At 43.1% G+C, this 21,328-nt stretch overlaps 1 protein-coding gene across 1 annotated transcript; it reads left to right on the top strand.

Annotated features, from left to right (window-relative positions):
* Positions 1-4,851: 4,851 nt before the first annotated feature.
* Triml2 (tripartite motif family-like 2) lies at positions 4,852-21,089 on the top strand. The gene is made up of 8 exons (NM_001191690.2): positions 4,852-4,931; positions 10,290-10,536; positions 10,852-10,947; positions 12,285-12,479; positions 14,770-14,910; positions 18,021-18,043; positions 18,197-18,297; positions 20,416-21,089. The coding sequence occupies exons 2-8, from the start codon at positions 10,348-10,350 to the stop codon at positions 20,961-20,963; spliced, it is 1,293 nt and encodes a 430-aa protein (NP_001178619.1). The 5' UTR covers positions 4,852-4,931; positions 10,290-10,347; the 3' UTR covers positions 20,964-21,089.
* Positions 21,090-21,328: the final 239 nt, after the last annotated feature.

Raw genomic sequence — 21,328 nt, 5'->3', positions numbered from 1 at the left:
TACAAATAAATCCCCCCCCTTTTTTTATAGGGGGATTCATTCTGTAAGTTCTGTTACTCTAGAGCAGTAGTTCTCAACCTGGGAGTCTCAACTTCTCTTTGGGGGGTGGGGAGAGGGTCAATGTTCCTTTCACAGGTGTCACCTAAGACCATCAGAAAACACAAATATTCAGAATGGCTAAGATCCAAAACACAGGTGACAACAGACGCTGGCGAGGATGCGGAGAAAGAGGAACACTCTTCCATTGTTGGTGGGATTGCAGACAATAAAACCATTCTGGAAATCAGTCTGGAGGTTCTTCAGAAAATTGGACATTGCACTACCTGAGGACCCAGCTATACCTCTCCCGGGCATATACCCACAAGATGCCCCAACATATAACAAGTATACATGCTCCACTATGTTCATAGCAGCCTTATTTTAACAGCCAGAAGCTGGAAAGAACCCAGATGTCCTTCAACAGAGGAATGGATACAGAAAATGTGGTACATCTACACAATGGAGTACTTGGTCTTGTGAAGGCTTAATGCCCCACCATTGGGGGATGCTAGATCAGTGAGGTGGAAGTGGATGGAGGAGCACCCTCATAGAGCCAAAGGGGGGGGGGGGAGGATGGGATGGGATGGGGGTTTGTGAAGGGGAAACTGGGAAGGGGGATCACATTAGAAACATAAATGAATAAATGATTTTAAAAAAGAAAACACAGATATTTACATTACAATTTGTAACAGTAACAAATTACAATTGTGAAGTAGTAATAAAAATAATTTTATGAATAGGGGGGTCACCATAATCTGAAGAACTGTATTGAAGGGTCACAGCCTTAGGCAGGTTGAGAACCATTGCTCAGGAGAACCCTGGCTAGAAGAAAAAATGGCTTACTGCTCTGGTCAACCACATGTTCCATTCTTTTAAAAATTCATTTATTATTGTGGTGCATGGCATGTATATGTGTGTGTGTGTGCACATTGTGTACACATGTGGACGTCAGAGGAGAACTCTGCGATATTGGTTCTTTCCTTGAGACTTTACGCACGTAGGGTCTGGGGAAGACACTCTGCAATGCTAGAGCCCTTTGTCTGCTGAGCTATCTCATTGGCCCAAATGTTCTTTCTTCAATATCAACCTTTTAAAGGGCACAGCTGAAAGTCCTATATGGATTTCTGTACTGGCTGGTATTGTGTGTCAACTTGACCCAAGCTGGAGTTATCACAGAGAAAGGAGCATCTGTTGTGGAAATGCCTCCATGAGACCCAGCTGTAAGGTATTTTCTCAACTGGAGTTCCAGGGGGAAAGGACCCAGCCCATTGTGGGTGGTGCCATGGCTGGGCTGGTGGTCTTGGGTTCTATAATAGAGCAAGCTGAGCAAGCCAGGGGAAGCAGGCCAATAAGAAACATCCCTCCATGGCCTCTGCATCAGCTCCTGCCTCTTCCCTTGTGTGAGTTCCAGTCCTGGCTTCCTTTGGTGATGAACAGCAATGTGAAGTGTAAGCTGAATAAACCCTTTCCTCCCCAACTTGCTTCTTGGTCATGATGTTTGTGCAGGAATAGAAACCCTGACTGAGACAACCTCTTAGAGATAAGCAAGGACAAATAGATATGAAGGAAGCTAATAAAATCTAAATGTCTGTTTCTTTCCCCAGATTCATTTGTTTATGCAGATTTTGGCTGGTTGTAGTGGTGAGTGCCTTCAAACACCATGCTTGAAGACAGAGGTAGGTGGACCTCTAAATTCAAAACCAGACCTGACTACACAGCAAATTCCAGACCAGCCATGGCTATACAGCGAGAACTTGTTCCAAAAAGCAGAGGAGGTATGTGCACATATGTGCAGGTGAGTTTGGAGGCCACAAGAGGGCACCAGTTCCCTTGAGCTGGAGTAACAAGCACTGGTCAGCAGCCTAATTTGAATAACCGTGAACTCAACTCTGGTCCTTTGCAAGAGCTTTAAAGACTGATCTGTCTTGTCCCTGCTTCTAATGAACAAGACAAACTTCGAGAAAATGAGACAGATAGAAGCCAGTCCTTCCTTTCAGTGCACGGTGCTGTACACCTGAAATTTTCAGCACTATGGAAGCTGAGGCAGGAGGATCGACAGAAGTTCAGCTTTCTATACATAGCAAAAGGCTATCTCAAAAATAAAAACAAGCAAACAAAACCCAAAAAAAGGTGAAAAAAAGTAAAAAATCTCACACATGTTTGTTGCCCCAAGGCTTAGAAGAGATCGGGTATATTTAAAAAAAATAAATAAATAAATCCTCTCCAGGCTAAAGGAATGTAAAAAAGTGAAGGTGGTTTATCTGAGAAAGGCTGGGGAATTCAGTTTAGGAAGAGGGTGTGGAGAGATAGGAGAGAGGCTGTGCTAGATGCCTAGGGCTGAATCTTATCTGAAAGATCTCAGAGCCAGGTAGAAGGATTTGCACGTTGTCATGTCAACTGCTTTAAAAAATAAAATTAAATTTACAAAACCTCTCTCCTTTGCTTAGCAAGGATTGGTATATGATATAATCCCTGTCAAAGACAGGACTGTAAGATTAGGAAACTAGACAGATTTTCCTCTTCACTGGGCCCAGACCAACAAACACTAGCTGGGATTGTCCCCATCTGGGACAAAGTCCTTAGACAGGCAGTTATCTTAGCATAGAGCAGTGACCCTTCCCTGAAGCAAACACCCTGGAGACCCACAGCAGGGCGAGTCATTCTTCTGTAGTGAACAAGTATTTAGCCGTTAAAGATAAGAGGTTAAGGCTAAGGGGAAAGCAAGCCAGACCCGGTATATTAGTTTCATGGCCTGTGTTCCCATAAATGGCCGCTATACATACCCGGGATGATCCATTTTAAAAGTACCTTTCTGCTTTGCTATATATTTTTTCTAAAGTGTATTTTTAATTACTTTAGAACATGGCAGGGGGGTTGGGGATTTAGCTCAGTGGTAGAGCACTTGCCTAGCAAGCGCAAGGCCCTGGGTTCGGTCCCCAGCTCCGAAAAAAAAAAAAAAAAAGAAAAGAAAAGAACATGGCAGGTTTCTGTAAGGAATTAAAAAATATATTTTGCTTTAGTTGGCCCCCTTCGCCTCCATGTCCTTGGGGGACTCCTCCATTAACTCCTTTTCCTTCTGCTCCCATGCTCCCATTTCCTCGTTCATACCCCATCCTCTCTCTTTCTCTCTCTCTCTCTCCCTCTCTCTCCCTCTGTCTCTCTCTCTCTCTCTCTATCTCTCTCTCTCTCTCTATCTCTCTCTCTCTCTCACACACACACACACACACACACACACACACACACACACACACACACACACTTAAAGTCATTGTTTCCCTATTTTGGACTCCCTTCTGGTTTCCTGGCCCCATACACAGTCACTCTGGCATAAGTAACACTTAGAAGCTATGGTCTGCATCTGAGAGAGATATTTCTGAGCCTGGGTCACCTCGATATAATCCTTTCCACTTCTATCCATTTTCCTGATATATACCTGTCTTAGTCAGGGTTTCTATTCCTGCGCAAACATCATGACCAAGAAGCAAGTTGGGGAGGAAAAAGTTTATTCAGCTTACACTTCCACAGTGCTGTTCATCACCAAAGGAAGTCAGGACTGGAACTCAAGCAGGTCAGGAAGAAGGAGCTGATGCAGAGGCCATGGAGGGATGTTACTTACTGGCTTGCTTCCCCTGGCTTGCTCAGCTTGCTTTCTTATAGAACCCAGGACTGCCAGCCCAGGGATGGCACCACACACAATGGGCCGGGCCCTCCCCACTTGATCACTAATTGAGAAAATGCCTTACAGCTGGATCTCCTAGAGTCATTTCCTCAAGGGAGGCTCCTTTCTTTGTGATAACTCTAGCTTGTGTCAAGTTGAAAATAAAAGCAGCCAGTATAATGTATTCCCTCCCCTCACCGACCCCCACCAAACAGGGGCTATCTATGTAGCTTTGGCTGTCCTGGAATTTCTAAGTAGGCGCAGCAAGAAACATTGAACACAGCCCATCTCTGTGGAAAGAGCTAACAGGTTTTACTGCAAACTGATGAGCTCCTCCTCTGACAGCAGAAGGCAGTGCTGGCTGCAAAAGCTTATTGGGGTTTATAGCGTGAAAGAAGTGGGCATCTCAAACACTGAAACTCGGACTGTCAGAGAGAGGAAGTTCTGGGAATTGTGACCGGATAGATTAAGTGAGGGCTGCTGTGGCAGGGAGCGGTCCCCTAGTTGTAAACGGCTTCTGAGAAATGCTTTTGGGGTTTTCTGGCATAATTAACCCCAGGTGGGACCCAATCCACCACCCTAAAAGCTTGTCATGAGTACCGATAGTTTGGGGCCCTAAGACTCAACAGAACTGTGTAGAGGCTGCCCTCAATCACTTTGAGATCTTTTCTCGTCCCCCTCCCCTGCCCCTCCCCTTTCCCTCTCCCTCCTCCCCCTCCTCCTGCCATGCCTGCCCTGTTTGTTTGTTTTGTTGGGGTTTTTTGTTTTGTTTTGTTTTTTGTTTGTTTCTTTGCTTGCTTGCTTAATAGAATTCCAGAATGAGTGAGTAGCATTTTTTCTATTCTCAGAATCTCTGTCTGTGGTCCAAGCTGGCTTGGAACTCACACTTTACCCTTAGCCCACTTCAAATTTGCAGCAATCCTCCTGCCTCAGCCTTTCCAAATCAGGGATTACCAGCACTGTGCTAGCCAATCCAAAAGGAACGGAGGTTCTAGGCCAGATTCCGTGTTTTGTGGAATCTTCTTACAACTGTTTAGAAATGTAAATTAACCTACCCCTACAGGGCTCTACTGAGTCAGCAGCCTAGGAGGTGGGGCCAGATAAAATGGCAGGCTTATCTGCCGCCTCTGAGAGACCCTGAGGCTGCTAACTGACCTTTGCACAGAAGTCTCTGGTCTCCACTGGCTGTGATGTCTTTCCCTAAAGGAAATCCTTAAGACTTCAGGAAAAGGAGGTGAGTTTTCCACTTTGCATCATCGTTTCCACAATCGTAACTTTGTTCACTTCTTCCTGAGCTTGTGTGGGGGTGGGGGTTTCGGGATGACCCGGACCCCCCGCTGTGAGGCCAGGCTTGTGGAAGCCGTCCATTCTCCATTTTCTCCTTCCTGTAGGGCCTGAGTATCCGGTTTAGCCTTCGGGCTTGTCCGAAACCGCCTTAGTATACTGAACCATCGAGGCGGCCCAACTTTTTATGTTAAAAATTAGTTGATTTATGTATGGGAGCATTGCTCTGCAAGCATAACTGGTGCCCGTGGAGGCCAGAGGACAGTGTTGGATCCACCTAGAACTGGAGCCGCAGATGGCCGAGTCGACTTGGGGACACTGGACTTGAACCTCCACAGGTAGCCCAGGCTGGCCTTGAACTCGAGTACGTTTCTGGCCACTGTTAAAAAACAAACTTTTTTTTTAATGAGACAAGGTCTCGTTTTTGGTCTGTTGAACTTTCGAACTCCCAGGCCTGTACCTTAGCTGCTCAAGTGCTGGAATTAGAAGCCCGTGTGAGCTCTCCTGCCTGATCAGATTCAACAATGTAATTTTGGATGGATGGTTGATTGACAGATGGTAGTGGCGGGGGCAGTAAAAGAATAAATGAACACGGGAGAAAGGCAGGACAATAGGAAAATAAAACATTTGGGAAAAGCAAGCCCAGGGAGGGAGGGATTTCTTGGGTTTTACTCTTGGAAGCTTTTTGGTTTGGATTGTTTTGTTGTGTTGTGTTTTGTTTGAGACAGGGTTTCTCTGTGCATCCCTGATGGCCCTCAACCTTCTCTGTAGGTCAGGCTGACCTCAAACTCTCAGATCTGCCTGCCTCTCTGCCTCACCTGACACTAGGATTAAAGGCCTGTACCACCACAACTTGGCCTGAATTTCTTGTCTTTTTTTTTTTAAGATTTATTAATTTTTATTTATGTGAGTACACCGTAGCTGTCTTCAAACACACCAGAAGAGGGCATGGGATCCTGTTACAGATGGTTGTGGGTCACCATGTGGTTGCTGGGAATTGAACTCAGGACCTCTGAAAGAGCAGTCAGTGCTCTTTAACAGCTGAGCCATCTCTCCAGTTTTTTTGTTTTTGTTTTTGTTTTTTTAAATTAATGTTTGACCTGTCCTTTGATTTGCTTTAACATTTTGCTGACTGGTAGAAGTCTTCCCCACCAAAACAAACAATAAGAAAAAACAACAACAACAACAACAAAAATACTGTTTTTAAGGATGGATGTGATGGCACACTTAATCCGAGTCCTGGGGAGACAGCGGCTGGAGGATCTCTGAATTCCAAGCCAGCTTGGTCTACATAGCAGGTTCCAGGACATAGAGAAACCCTTTCTCACCATATATACATTATATATATAATATATATACAGTCTTTATAAGAAAGGTTCCCATGTAGCCCATGGCTCTCTTGCAGAGAGCTACCTGCTCCTGCCTTCCTCATTGAAGAAAGATATCATCGCCTGTCTTTATTATATTTTGAAATATTTGAGTACCTAATATGCTGTATACAGAGATGTAAGGAACTTGATTCCTTGTGAAGAATGTTCCATGGGTAAACCTTTTTCAGACACCCCAAAAATGGCGTCATTTCTCTGTCCACGTCTTGAGACATTTCAGATCTGAATATTCACACCTTTAATCCCAGCACGCACTCAGGAGGCAAAGGCAGTTATATCTCTGAGTTCCAGACCAGCCTGGTCTACAAAGTTCCAGGACAGCTAGGAACCCAAAAGAAAAAAAAGAGTGGGGAGGCCGTATGGAGCCAAAGACAGGAGGCTGAGACACTAAACCAGTCAGTCTGAGTTCTGTCAGCAGATAGGATCTTAAAAAGCCTGGAGGAAGGTCAGAAGCCGGCTACTGTGGCAGAAGGAAATAGGGAACCTGAGTGTCTTAAGTCACTGGGGTAGGCTCTGGAAAGCCAGACGATGGAAATTCTTCAAGAGCTTAAGAGGCCTGGGCAGATTGTGACTAGAGGAAACGCATTTGCTATTCCCATGGCTGCTTGTTGGACTTTTTGTTTTTCAAGCCTGGGTTTTAGTTTATATGCAGGGCTGCCCTTGCTGGTGGTGATCCTCCTGCCTCCACTTCTCCTGCTGAGACTACAGGACCTCCTACTTCTTCATACAGGCTACTGTTAAGTAGATAAGTATCTCTTTAAATTTGACTAAAAACCTGATAGAAAAGTGGATAAGAAAACTGAACAGGCTCTTTTTTGTTTGAAGGTAAAAGAATAATAAGAAGTACTTGTAATAGTATTTCTTATCCGGCCAGTGGGCAGTAAAAAACGTTTGACGCCTTCCTTATACATTGCTTGGAATTCATGTTTGTATAGCACTTGTGGCTAGGAGTTACAACATTACTAAAATCATAAATGAATTGCCTGAAACCCCTTTGAGAGAATTTATTCTTCAGGGCCATAATTCCCAATGATGAATGGCTGGATTTTATGTAGCCCAGGGTGGATTAGACTCCTGATCCTGGCCTCAGTTTCCCAGATGCTGGGATTACAGACCTTAGTCACTTTTTTTTTTTTAGACAAGTGTATGGTTTTTCTGTTTTGAAAAGTTTTTCCACTTAAAGCTTCTCAAAAAAAAAAAGTCGTTTCCTAGTATGTGCATGACAATCTGTCTTTAGGAATACATGGTTTTGGTTGGTTGTTTGAAATCTGACCTCACATAGGTAATAATTTAAAAGAAAAATAGAGAATATTATTAATAGCACCTCCTGGTCATTGCTTATTGTCCTGTAGTCTTGTCAGCTGATTTTCTTTTGCATGCTTGCATTAATTTTTATTTACTTTCTTATAGCTCCCGGGGTTTTAAGTCCAAGTCCTCATGAATACCAGGCAAACATTCTGCCCATGAGTCCCTCCCTAACCTTGCTTTCCTTCTTTTGCCTTTTTAATAGAAACCTCACACAGGTAGACCTTGGACTTATCACCTGTGACCCAGGTATGTCTCAATTTAGGATCCTGGCCTGGATTCCCAAATAGCTTAAATTCTGTGCCCCTACACCAGGCTATTCTGTCACTTGAATCCTTCCTTCCTCCATGCCTAGTTGTGAAACCGCATACGTTAGTCATTTGGAAAAGGGCTCTCATGTTTGCAGTCCTTTCAAACACTTAATATATCAAATTCCTATCTCAGCAGTGCCAACTCTGCAGGGATGTACCACCAACATAGCTTCAGTTCTTTAAAGGGTTAAAACAACAACAACAAAAATACCTGTTACTCTGGTGCGATGAGGCTGGTAATCCCAGCATTTGAGAAGGAAGAGGAAGGATAGCCAAGGGTTTGAACTGAGACACAGCCAGATTCGGGCAAACCTGTGCTATAAAATGAGATCTCGTCGCAAAACAAACATACAAGTAAAAATGCTATTAATAAATAGTGTCTCACAAAAAAAGTCAAGTAAAATAAAATTGGGACTGCTACTGCATACCTGTAATTCAGGCACTCAGAAACTGAAGGTCCCGTGATCAGTAAGGAATTCAAGGTTAGTCTCCACTGGCTAGGGAAGGAGTCAGAGACCAGCCTAAACCAAAGAAACAGCTCTGATACAACGTACCACCCAAACGTGTCACAGAAATATATTTTCTGTAAGCAACCATTGTGTTTCTATGTAAGGCATTAATAATTGTCTAAGAGTTTTCCCACTTTGTCACCAAGACTATTAAATCATATACTTTTTTTTAATTCTTTTTTTTTAATTATTTAGAGAATAATTTATTCATTGCTATAATCAAACCAAAGCTATTTTCTCTTTGTTTGTTTGGCTTTTTGAGACCTCTCACTCAATAGCCCAGGCTGGGCTTCAGATTCTAGGAAATCCTCCTGGTTCAAGCTTCCTGACTGCTGAAGTAATGAATGGGCCTATGTCGCCAAGCCAGCACAGTGTAATACTTTACTCTTCAAGAAAACAGAAAGCTATTTCACTTTTCTTTTGAGGTGATGAAGATTGAGACCAGGGCCTCACACATGCTAACCAAGCACCCTATGATGGAGCTAAATTCCCATCCCTTGTGAAGTATGCAGAGTAAAGACTACTCAGGACCCTTTGCTACCAGTCCTGTTTCTTGATCCTTAATGAGCCATCCATTTAGCAGCCATCAGAAAGAAGTAACTGGGGTTGAACTAGCGCTCTAATTCTGCCTCAGCCTCCAGAGTGATGGCAATTACAGAATGAGCCACCAACCCTGGAAAGTCTTTTAGAAAAGCTCTGCTTTCCTAGATGGTGATCCCAGCACTGTAGAGGCAGAGGCAGGCGGATCTCTCTGAGGTTAAGACCAGCCTGGTCTATAGAGCAAGTTCTAGGACAGCAAGGACTACACAGAGGAACCCTGTGTTTGGGTGCTTTTCAAAACACCAATAAATAAATAAATAAATAAATAAATAAATAAATAAATAAATAAATAACATCTACTACTTTAAGATATATGTAGCTGGATGTGGTGGCTCGTACTTTTAAACCCAGCACTAAGGATGCAGAACTGCATAGTGAGACTCCATCTAAAAATAAAAAGATATCTAAGTATAATGATCTTTTTTAAAAGAGAAATCTATGTATATCTTTCAGTTGTTTGAAACAGGGTCGATCTCAAACCCATATATATCTGCCTGCCTCTCCTTCCAGGGTGCTGGGATACAAAGTATGCACCATTTCACCCTGCAATATTTATTTAATTTTTAATTAAATATAGCGTAGGAAGAGGGTAGCCATGGTGCAGGTATATCTATGTACCTAAGGGTAGGCACCCAAGGAAGCCAGAAGTTTTGGATTCCCCCAAAGCTAGAATTGCTACTGTCTTTTGTGAACTCCAGTTCTCTACAAGAGCAGTACACACTCTTAACCTCTCAGTCAACTCACTTGACCAATAATACATTCTTTAAAATATATGTGCCAAACTATTACACTTAAATATTGTAAAAAACATTATGTCTTAAGCATTAATTCGAAAGTTAAAGGATCACTGGGTGTAGCTGTCGGATGCCACCTACAATCCCATCTCAAGAGGGACTGAAGGAAGAGAGGTTAGTACACTGTGATATTCACATTTTGCCTCCTGTTGACTTGTAGAGAAACATTCTCTTCTGCAATTGCTTACAGTTAATCTAATCTTTAAAGCTATTGCTAGATGGTCAGAAGCTTAAACCTGTCCAGCCAGGAACGCTGCAGTAACTCTGCCTCCTTCCTCACTCAGCCCAGGATGGCTGAAAAGCTCGTTGGATTCTGTTGCACTGTAGCTCCTGAGAATACCAAGTGGACCTGCTTCAGATAACAAAAATACACCGACTTCTCTCCTCTTCTTCATCTGCAGGGAAGAGGTCCACATCAGAAACAAGCAACCTAGTCTTCATATGGTGGCACTGACCAAAATGTCCCAAGTGCCCAAGCCCCACTTACCATGCAGCATCACAGAGGAGCCACACTGTGGGACACACCCGGAACCATCGCAGCTCTTCAGTGACGAGGACCAAATCATAATTTCCAGCAAATGTTTCCAATCACCAGAGCACAAGCGGCATGAGGCATGTGGTATCCAAGAATCTGCTGAGTATTATAGGGTAAGCTTTAGGGGGAATCTAAAGGAGTCTGGCCAACTTCTGGAAGATTGATTGATTACACAGATAAAGTGGTTCTCCAGAAACCATCCCTGGGTGTTGATTAAGAAATACCACAAGCCCGGTGGTGGTGACACAGACCTTTTATCCCAGCACTATTGGCGACAGAGGCAGGTGAATCTCTGAGTTTGAGGCCAACCTGGTCTATAGGTCAAGTTCTGGGGCAGCCAGAGCTGGTTTGCGTTGGAGTCGGATGGGGAATCCTCCTCTTCTTACACAATGAGTTTCTCTGCAACCCTGTGATCTGTTTGTCTGTAGAAGTTATTCCAGGAAACCCTGGTTACACTGAAGGAGAAGCTTGAAGCAGCTGCATGCTTATTGGCTGAAGAGCGAGAGAGAATGGTGACAATTCAGGTGATGGTTTGCCCTGACGCTGGGGAGGGGAACCTGCCACGAAGATAGCGAAGCAGGAGAAAGTATTTCAAGTCTATAATAAAGGAAAAAAGCGAATTACTTTTAAGATTCGTTTTAAGGTTTATTTACAAATATGTGTGAGCACATACATTTGGTGCCAAAGGAGAACTGTGGGATTTAGATCCCCTGGAGCTGGAATGATGGGCCTTGTGAACCACTTGATATGGGTGACGAGATATCCAGTTCTCTGCAAGTGCTCTTTAAGCACTCTATCCCAGAATGTTCATTTCTTGATAAGGAACTCTTTAAAAGTGAAAAGAAAGAAATTTAATTTTTAAAAATGACCAAAAAAAAAGAAAGTATAAATAACTTTTTGTATGTTAGAAATAAATCTTCCAGTTTTCTTTTATTTTAATTTTTCTTTTTTTTTTTTTTTCTCGGAGCTGGGGACCGAACCAGGGCCTTACGCAAGCGCTCTACCACTGAGCTAAATCCCTAACCCTCTTTTGTTTTTAATATGATTTAAAAAAAAAAAAACAAAAAAAAAAAACAGTGACATACACCTCTAGCTCCCCAAGTTAGGAAGGTAAAGCTTGAACTTACCTAGTGATTTCCAGGCTAGCCTGAGGTAAATTGGTGAGACGTGTCTCAAGGACAGCTCTCCAAAAGGAAACCAATCACATCACACATGTACATACATGGGCAGAGACGATGTGCCTCAGTTACTATAGTGTTTTGCTAGCATGCTTTGAAAGCCCAGGGTTTGGTTCCCAGCAAAACCAGGCATGGTGAGAATATCTGTGGTCTCCTTGCTAGAGAGGGGGAGGCAGAGAGTCAGAAAGACGTTCACCAACATTACAGTTACCCCTCAGTTACAAACAAGTTTGAGGCCAGATTTCATCCCACAAAGAACAAAACGAAGTGTGTTTGCTTAGAACTTTGCTCATGTGAGAGAAATTCCCTGTTGTTTTTAGCCACAGGTCACAGTTTCCACAGCTCCTTTGGTTTTTGACACCAGGCTTTCAAGTAGCTCACACTGGTCTCAAACACATCATTCCCCTGCCTCAGCTTCAGCTGCCCTAAGACTATATAGCATCACACCGGGGCTGCTTCGTCAGCTTTATAAAGTCAGTGAACATTCCTCCATCCACATAATTGAGTTTATGATTTTGCTGATATCTTAACTGGATTCCCTTTGTCCTTCCGTTGAGGCTTTTACTTCTTCCCTCGTGTTCTATGTCTCCTTGCGGTTACGCTATGGTTAATGAAAGAGGGACAGAACTGTTGCCAGTTTATCCTGTTTAACCTGACATCTGTAACCTCTGCCTCTGAGGAAGGAAGAGGAACAGAGCTTTAAAGAGATGATCGAGGCCGAGTATAAGATGATATTCCAGTTACTGACTGAAGGGAAGAAAGCGCCATTTTCAAGCCAGCCAGGCTGCAAATTTGACCTGAACTTAAACGGGCCTAACCAGAACCAGCTGATGACGTTTGGCACTGAGCTCATGCAGAAGTCTCAAAAAATGCTACAGGTGAGAGAATATTCTGGATGGAGAATAACTAGGCAGTGTATCTATTCTTAAATAAATTATCCAGTGACACAGCATTGGGGGACGGACACCTTTAATCCTAACACTTGAATGGCTGAGGCAGGTGAAGCCAGCCTGGTCTACAAAGTGAGTTCCAGGATAGCCAGGGCTATACAAAGAAACTCTGTCTTGAAAAAGAAGGAAACAATGTATTCAGTGGCAACAACCATGTGTGTAGCATGTACATGTGCACTTACCTGCAATTCTTTCATAAGACTCTATTCAAACACACATCTAAAGAGAGAAGCAAGGAAGGAAAGAGCCCCATACGTTTATTTGTATGTATTTATTATCTCATATGACACTGCTAATATACTTGCAACCATGGAAAGACACAGGGCTAAGACAGCACTAATATTGTTTCCATTCAGAGCCACATTGAGAGAATTAACCTCAGAAGACTCCCAGGGATCTTATTGATGGTCTAATAGTTACTAGTGTTTAGGTAGCCCTGGGCCCGAGGCTCAGTGTCTAACCTAGTTCCTTTAGCTGTGAAGTGGACATAACAATGACCTCTAGTTCATAACGCTGCTGGGAGGCTGGACAGAGAGAATCTACAGAGAGCCCTAGACAGAGCCTTGCACATTTTCAGCAGGCCCTAAATAGCAGACACCGTTATTACAGTTGGGCTCTTTAATGGCAACAGGAGATTAAATGTAACCTATAGCCTTCTTCTATAAGAGACTTGCACAAGGGGCTGCAACTGAACTAAGGGATGCTGCTTGTCAGAGGACTAGCTAGCATGACTGTCAGTTGAGGCATTCTCCAACACAGAAACAATTTGCCAAATGAGAAAAAAAAAAAAACAAACAAAAAAAAAAACCACCACCTCTAGTATTGGGTGGGGTTTTTTTGTGATTTTGTTGTTGTTCCTAATTGATAAAACCATGATCAGGTGGAATACATTTAGAAAGATAAAAGGAACACCAGTTATCAGTGGCCTCATTATATAAGCATCTCTGCTAATTATTGATTAAATTATAGATTTTAAAGTTTGCTCATTTTCCTTCTTTTTTTTATTAATCATTCCATTTATTTACATCTCATATGACATCCCACTACCTAGTTACCCCCTCCACCAACCTCCTATCCCATGATATCCCACTTCCTGGTTACCTCTCCCCCACCCACACTAAAATTTGTTTGTGAGTAGCTAGGCATGCTAGTACATCCCGGTAAACCCAGCACTCTGGAGGCAGAGGTAGGTTGACCTCTCTGAGTTCAAGACTGGCCTGTACCACATAGTGAGTTACAGAACAGCTAGGGCTATGCAAACAGATCCTGTCTTTAAAAACAAAACAAGAAAATGTTTTTGAGATACTCTCGATATTTAGCTCCAGCTGGACTAAAACTTGCTTTGCATACAGGTTGGCCTTGAACTGACAAAGACACCTTCCTCTGTCCCGGAGGGCTAGAATTAAAGGGATACCATGCCCCTAAGTTACTATTTTAATTCGAGGTGAAACATTCAAGTTCTGAGCAAAAGGTCACACCCGAAAGAGTGTGGTGTGTTTTGGGTGCCTTGTTTGTTAATCTGAGTAAACATGGAGAGATGTGTACCTAACTTTAGCATATCAAACAATAAGCATAAAGTTGAATTTCTTTATTTAGAAACAAAATTTCCCTCTTCAGTCTGGGCTAGCCTGAACTCACGATCTTCTGCACCTCTTCTCCCTTCTCAAGTGCAGGCGTTACAGGCTTGTGCTGCCGTCACACCTGGCCTCTATTGAAAGGTACCCTGCTTCACACAGAAGCATGGCTTGGCTTGATTAGATCTTTTCCTAAGACATTCAGGAATTCAGATTCCTGGCCAAGGTTGAATTAGTAAAGAAAAAGGAGTGCTATGGTGCTCGGATTTAATCCCAGCACTTGGGAGACAGGCAAACAGATCTCTGAGTTTGAGGCCATCCCGGTTTGCAGAGTGAGTTTCAGGACAGCCATGGCTACACAGAGAAACCCTGTCTCAAAAACAAAACCAAAACGGAAACCAATCAACCAACCAAATCCATGCATATTTGGGGCTGGAGAGATGACTCAGTTGTTGAGAGTACTGTCTGCTGTTCCAGAGGACCCAGGTTCGGGTTCAATTCCTAACACCCACGTAACTCACAACAGCCTCTGACGCTGACACCAGAGTATTTGATATCCTCACAGACACACATACAGGCAAAACCCCAGTGCACATTAAAAAGAGTACAAGTTGCTGAAAGTTAACGAGGAGCTACATCTGCAGAGACTTAGCCACCTGGGGAGCGAGAACATGGGCAAACTGAAGGCGAGCGAAGCCTGGCTTTCTGAGCACCTCTGCAGCCTCCAGAAGATCATCACAGACCTAGAGCGGAACTGTGGAGAATCTGCCGTTGCACTGCTCCAGGTAAGACTGGGGAAAACAGTTCCTTAATAGCATTTGGAACGGCAGAGAGGACAGACTCATTAAGGGTCATTTCCAGAATACCAGATCCAGTGATCTTCAACCCAGTGTGAAAGCTATGCAGCCATTGTCACCTGCTAGAAGCATTGTGAATACCGTTGATGTCTGTAAATCAGTACAGACATTGGGAGAGCACTGGGCTTCCTCAATGCCCACACTGGGCATATGTCAGAAGGAAATGTGAAATTAACGTGCCAGAGAATCTTTTACAGAATTAGGAACAAGTAAAGAAATATAATACATGTAACTCATGTATGGGAAACTGTTAATCCATAAAAAAAGACAAAGGTATAATTTATAATTATAATTAGAATATATATAATTATATATTTAATAATATATAATATATGATATACTTAATGATATATTAAATGAGATATAATTACATATCATATACTAATTAGATGAAATTTGGGATCCTTATGTTAAGTGTAATAAGCCAAGCACAGAAAGCAAGGTATAAGATTTGCATTCATATGTAGAACTTAAATTGATGAGATAGATATTGACAGACTGATGAGTAACAAAGACCAGGAGAAAACCGGAAAGGGGCAGTTGACTGTCCACACTGAGTTGTAGGTCAAAGCATAGATCGATGACTGATGGATGGTAGTAATAAGTTCTGATGTCTTACTGTACATGGACGTGACAACATGATAATGGTAATGTACTGTCTTTCTTCTTATTAAATGAGTCCTTTAACGATAATGGATCTCTACCAGTTCAAGCCATTCTGGTCTACAGAACCACTTTCAGGCCAGCAAAGCTACACAGTAAGACCTTGTCTCAAATAAGTCCTTTGGCAGTTCTGCATGATATGTTTTGATCATCTTGAAGGCCCTCAAACTCTTTCCAGATCCACTCCTTCCCACCCAGCTTCCTTCCTTCCTCCCTCCCTCCCTCTCTTTGTCCTTCCCACCCTCCCTTCTACTCTTCCTTATTCTTCAAGACCAGTTTCTGATGCCCAAATATTATTGGATGTATGCTCTTCCGTAAGAGAGCAGTTACCCTAAAGGGACTTCATTCTTAATGAAAACTGTCTCTCCTTCATCCAGCAGCCAGCAGTTTCTTATAATCCCATGACTGGAGTTGAAATTGTGTTCCCAACTGAGCACTCCATGCTAGGACTTAGTCTAACCTGGGTTCACACATCTATACATGCTGTCACAACTGCTCTGAGTTCATCCATGCAACTGGCCTGATGTGTTCAGAAGACAATGTTTCCTTGTAGTCATACATAGTCCCTGGGTTGTACACTTTTTGTCCTCTTCCAAATGTGTGTGTGTGTGTGTGTGTGTGTGTGTATACCTACCTGCACGTGTGTGCACATACACGCACGCGAGTGATAGTAAATAGATGTTCTCTCAAGGTATCTTTCTAAATGTTAAAAATATAGGACTTTGGGCTGGAGAGATGGCTCAGCAGTTAAGAGCTCTGACTGCTCTTCCAGAGGTCCTGAGTTCAATCCCAGCAACCGCATGGTGGCTCACAACAGTCTGTAATGGGATCTGATACTGTCTTCTGGTGTGTCTGAAGTCAGCTACAGTGTATATGTGTGTGTGTGTGTGTGTGTGTGTGTGTGTGTGTGTGTGTGTGTGTGTGTATGTGTATATATATGACTTAGGTCAAGTTCACCATAAGACAGATGTTTGAGAAGTTAGGCACGCTTACTCTGATTGAAGCAGAGGTGAATCTCACACAATGCGGACACACATCACAATTCCTACAATGTATCCTGGCAGGGTGTCGAGCTATTTCATAAAGTGATTCATCACCTGAAAGCAATTATCTTAGTATGTTTGAAAGCCAGACAGAGTCACTCATGGTTGTGATGCCAATACTTGGGAGGATGAGGCAGGGGGATTGCTGTTAGTTACACGCTAGCCAGAGCTACAGAGTGATACCTTGTCACTAAAACAATAAAGCAAAACAATTAAGCTTGAATTGAGATATACCTCTCTGGGGAAATCGGGTGAAGAGTTTTGTACCCATCCAGTAGGCAAAGAATAATTAACACAACTGCTTTTTGTTCAACTTTTAGAAAGGAATTGGTGAGTATGTATGTGCTTGTTAACATTCACAGATGCTGTCAAAAGGTAAAAATCCTCCACAAAGTAATGAACTGCAACCTGAAAATGGGGGAAAGGTTGTGTACTCTCTGTTGTTGTCTGAATGTTCACATATGTCCCATACATTGAAATCATCTTCAGGGGCAGTGGTATTAGAGATGGAATCTTTAGAAGGTGATTGGCTAATAGAATGGCACTCTCCTAACGGGATTAGTGACCTTTATGAAACAGTTGTCTTCACCATGTGATGTGAAAGTACCTCCCTAGGTACTAAATCTATGAAATTATCAGCTTCCAATATGTGATAAAGATTCTTATTATAAGGAGCTATCTGGCTAGGGTGTTTTAGTACAGCCTGAACAGCTATGTATTTAAAATGTTATATATTAACATCCATTGTTCTTTCAAAAGCTAGGTACTGAAAAGCAAGAATGTCCTTTAAATCTGCTCTATCCCACATATACTTATCTGAAAAGTATGTTCATTCATAGTATTTATGGACTTTTTTAGTGGTACTAGTGGTGACTAAATTACTGAGCAAACACTACTTTGCAATAGACCTAACCCCAATTCATAATATTTTAAAAATTAAAAATATTTAAAATAAGTGATTTTAAAAATCTCACTGAAAAGCCTCTGTACATAACCCCTGAGGAAATAGTTCAATTCCTGAGCCTAGCCTATTTCCAGACAACATGAGCAGGTGTGACCCAGTTATGTTCAGCCCCCGCCTGACCTGGCTCCAAATGCCCTCTTGGCCTAGTGGCCCTCCATCTGCTCTGCTCAAGCCCTAGTCCTCAGCAGCAGAAAGGAAATACATGGATATCATTTCAAAGGAGACAGAGGAGAGGGTGAGAAAGAGCCTGTAGTCTTCTCTCCTGTGGTCACACATACAAGTGTTATACTTTTTAGTGTCTTGGACATGACTTAGAAATGCTTTGGTTCCAATACCCAGTGTAATCTTGTCTCTTTTTCCCCCCTTAGAATGCAGAGTGCTATTTAAAAAGGTGAGTTTCTAGAAACAATTGGGTGAAAAATGTGACCTATATCTTAGACACATGAGGGGTGGGAATGCTGGGCAAAAATAAGGTTAGACCTATGGATAAAAGTTAATGCAAGTGAATGTCCGGGACTGACCCCTCCCCCCTTTTTTCCCCTAGGAGTGAGTCTATACTGCTTCAGAGCCTAGAGCCAGCTCAGATAACAGACCTGAGTGCATGCCGGATAATCGGGACAAGCAATGTTCTCCTGAGGCTCCAAAGTAAGTGGGCCGAAGCATGAATACCGTGTACCCAAGTTATGTGTGGAAATCACAGGGTCATCCCAGCAAACATGAACGTCTGCTCGTGCACATCTTCAAGTTGTCTAGATAATGCAGGCATTTTTACGGTATGATGTAGGGATTGAACGCCCAGGTCTGCTAAGCACCTCCTCTACCACCGAGCGGCACTCCCTGCTCCACGTAATGTGGGTGTGTTTACAGTTTACATTTCCTCAAACATATGACTTAAAGTTACATTAGAGTCTGGGTCTAATAATTCCATTATCTAGTGCTCCTCGCCATTAAATTTGTAATGTGTTTGAAATGATGTCCAGTTGAGCAGGGGTTGTCTGTGTGGCCCTTGCTATGCTGGAACTCACATTGTAAGGCAGGCTGGCCACTAATGCAGAGATCCATCCACTCACCTCTGCCTTCCCAGTGCTGGGATTGAAGGTGTGTGCCACCATGCTGGAAATTTTTTCTTTTCCCAAGATGGAGGTTCTCTGTGTATCTCTGACTGTCCTGGAACTCCCTCTGTTGACCAGGCTAACCTAGAACTCACAGAGAGCTCCCTCCAAGTACTGGGATCAAAGGTCTGAACCACCCCCCCACCTTCCCAGCTCAAGTTTCTTTGTTCTTGAGATAGTATTTATAGGAAGACCTAGGCTGGGAATAAAGGGGACTCCCCCCACCCTCTGTCCCCTCCACACCAACTCCCCACCCCCGAGGGAGGGAATTTTATACTGTTTTTGCTAGTCCTCTGGAGGTATTAAGTACCTGTGAAAACCTGCAATTTATGTTGAGCACTGTGACTACTCTGCTAAGGTCAAGCAGGCTGCCAGTCCTGGGGCTGGAGCTAATTTAACTCACTGAAGGGAAGAAATCGAACTTAAAGAACCTTGTGCCAGTTGCCTTTCTATTGCTGTAATGAAACACTATGCATGACCAAGGCAACTTACAGAAGAAAGAGGTTATTTGGGGCTTACACTTTCCGGGAGTGAGACTTGATCATGACTGGGCAGGGGCAGGCACAAGGGTCCCATCTGCAACCACAAGTATGAAGCAGACAGCGCAGTGGGAATAGCAGGATTCTTTTGACACTTCACATTCCGGCCCCAGTGACACACCTCCTAATTCTTCCCTAAAAGTTCCATCAACTGAGGACCAAATGGACAGACATGAGCCTATGGATACCATTCTCAAATCACCACAGACCTACTGGTGGCCGTGACATTAGAAATAAAAGTATTCTGAATTAATCTAATGAAAGGAATGTGGATACTACTAACTAAGAAATCCAGAATGGGAAGGGGTCAGGTTAAAATTTCATTTGGGGTTTACTATATTTCAAACTCCCATACGATTTCTAACTAGTGTTGGTATTTTATTTAGGGACTGGGTCATGATCATTCAGCAGGTTTTAAAACTGAGGCTAGGTGGTGGTGTATGGAGAAGAAAATACAGCCAGTAAAAAAAAAAAGAGTGTTTCAGGAGCCTGGGAAAATCACAATATTTGTTGGGAAAAAGGAGGGCAAGTATCACTTTCCGATAGTTCTGAAGAATTACCTCATATGTCATGATCTGAACTTGATTTTCAGGAGTTCCCTAGTGATCCTAGCCTCTCTAGTATGGTTCTGAGGTATCTTTAATACTAAGGGATTTTATCACACTCAGTGAGCTATGTTTTAAGATGTGACTAGCATGGAGAACCCCTCCATTGTGTCGTTTGTGCAAGGATCGATGCTTCTGGGAGCGTCTGGTTTAGAAAACATCTTTAGGGGATGTTACGTGAGTCTGAAGTGACATCTGAATGTGACTGGTTATCAGCACAATTTTACAGAACTTGGTGTGAAGAAACCTGATGCTTTTACTATTTATTTGTGATTCTCTTCCATCCCCCACACAACAGCCTGCCTCATTATTATATCAGCATCATTTTTCTCCCATGAAGTCCATCCAGAGAAGTAAAGCTTTGTGTCATTTTTTCAGACTTCTCCTAAGTCCCCTCTGCCATGTGTCATTTGCTTTGGAGCTGCTCCATATTAGAAAGCATAGCTAACCAGACCTCCGTCACAGATTTGCTGAACCCTAAGATTAATTGAAGTTCTCTTCACATAGGACATATTACTCTGGACCCAGACACAGCTCACCCCTCCCTAGTCGTATCTGAAGACCTGAGACATGTGGCATTCCGAGACACACCAAAAACTGGGCCTGACACTCCAAGGAGATTCGACTTCAGCGCTTCAGTGTTGGGTGCGGAGAGCTTCGACTCAGGGAGGCATTACTGGGAAGTGGCTGTGGGCCAGGCGACCCAGTGGCAGGTGGGGATATGTGACTGTACAGAAAGAACGAACAGCATTCCTGGGACTTCCGGAGATAAAGTCTTGCTCATGGGGTCCCTGATGGGGGCTGATTGTACCCTCTGGGTCTTTCCCCCTTTAAGAAAGGTCTGGCTGAGAAAGCAAATGTACAAAGTTGGAGTCTTCCTTGACTGTGAATGTGGGCAAGTATCATTCTACAATGTGACAGAGCAATCCCTCATTTACAGTTTCTCTGCCCTCACCTTCCGAGGAGCGGTTAAACCAATATTTTCTCTTTGTATTACAAATGGAGACAGGAGTTCAGACTCTCTCACTGTCTGTCCCCCTCAGACTCATCCCTGAAATGCTGCCCATAGCTCATCTTCCTGCATGTGAAACCCAAGATCAAAAGGGACCCGAAAATAAGATCCAGACTTTGTGAAGACTATGTAATTAGCCCAATAGAATCCAGTAAATCCATTTGACTTAGTGTGGCTTTCAGGATGTGTTCAGTAGGAGTTCCATTTAAGTTGAATGATGATGGGGTCATTTGATGACTCAGGGGATCATGGCACTTGCAGCCATGGCTTACAGCCTGAGTTCAATTCCTGGACCTTCTCACAGTGGAGAGAGCAGACTTCCAAAAGTTTTCCCCTGACATTCACATACATAATGTAGCAAGTGGTTCTTTGCTACACTAAAACAAATAAAGTACAATAGAAAACAGG

Source organism: Rattus norvegicus, chromosome 16 (genome assembly GCF_036323735.1).
Source record: "Rattus norvegicus strain BN/NHsdMcwi chromosome 16, GRCr8, whole genome shotgun sequence".
In the NCBI taxonomy this organism is placed as follows: Eukaryota; Metazoa; Chordata; class Mammalia; order Rodentia; family Muridae; genus Rattus; species Rattus norvegicus.
The sequence above is the reverse complement of the archived record's forward strand: the minus strand, read 5'-3'. Positions and strand labels throughout refer to the sequence as shown.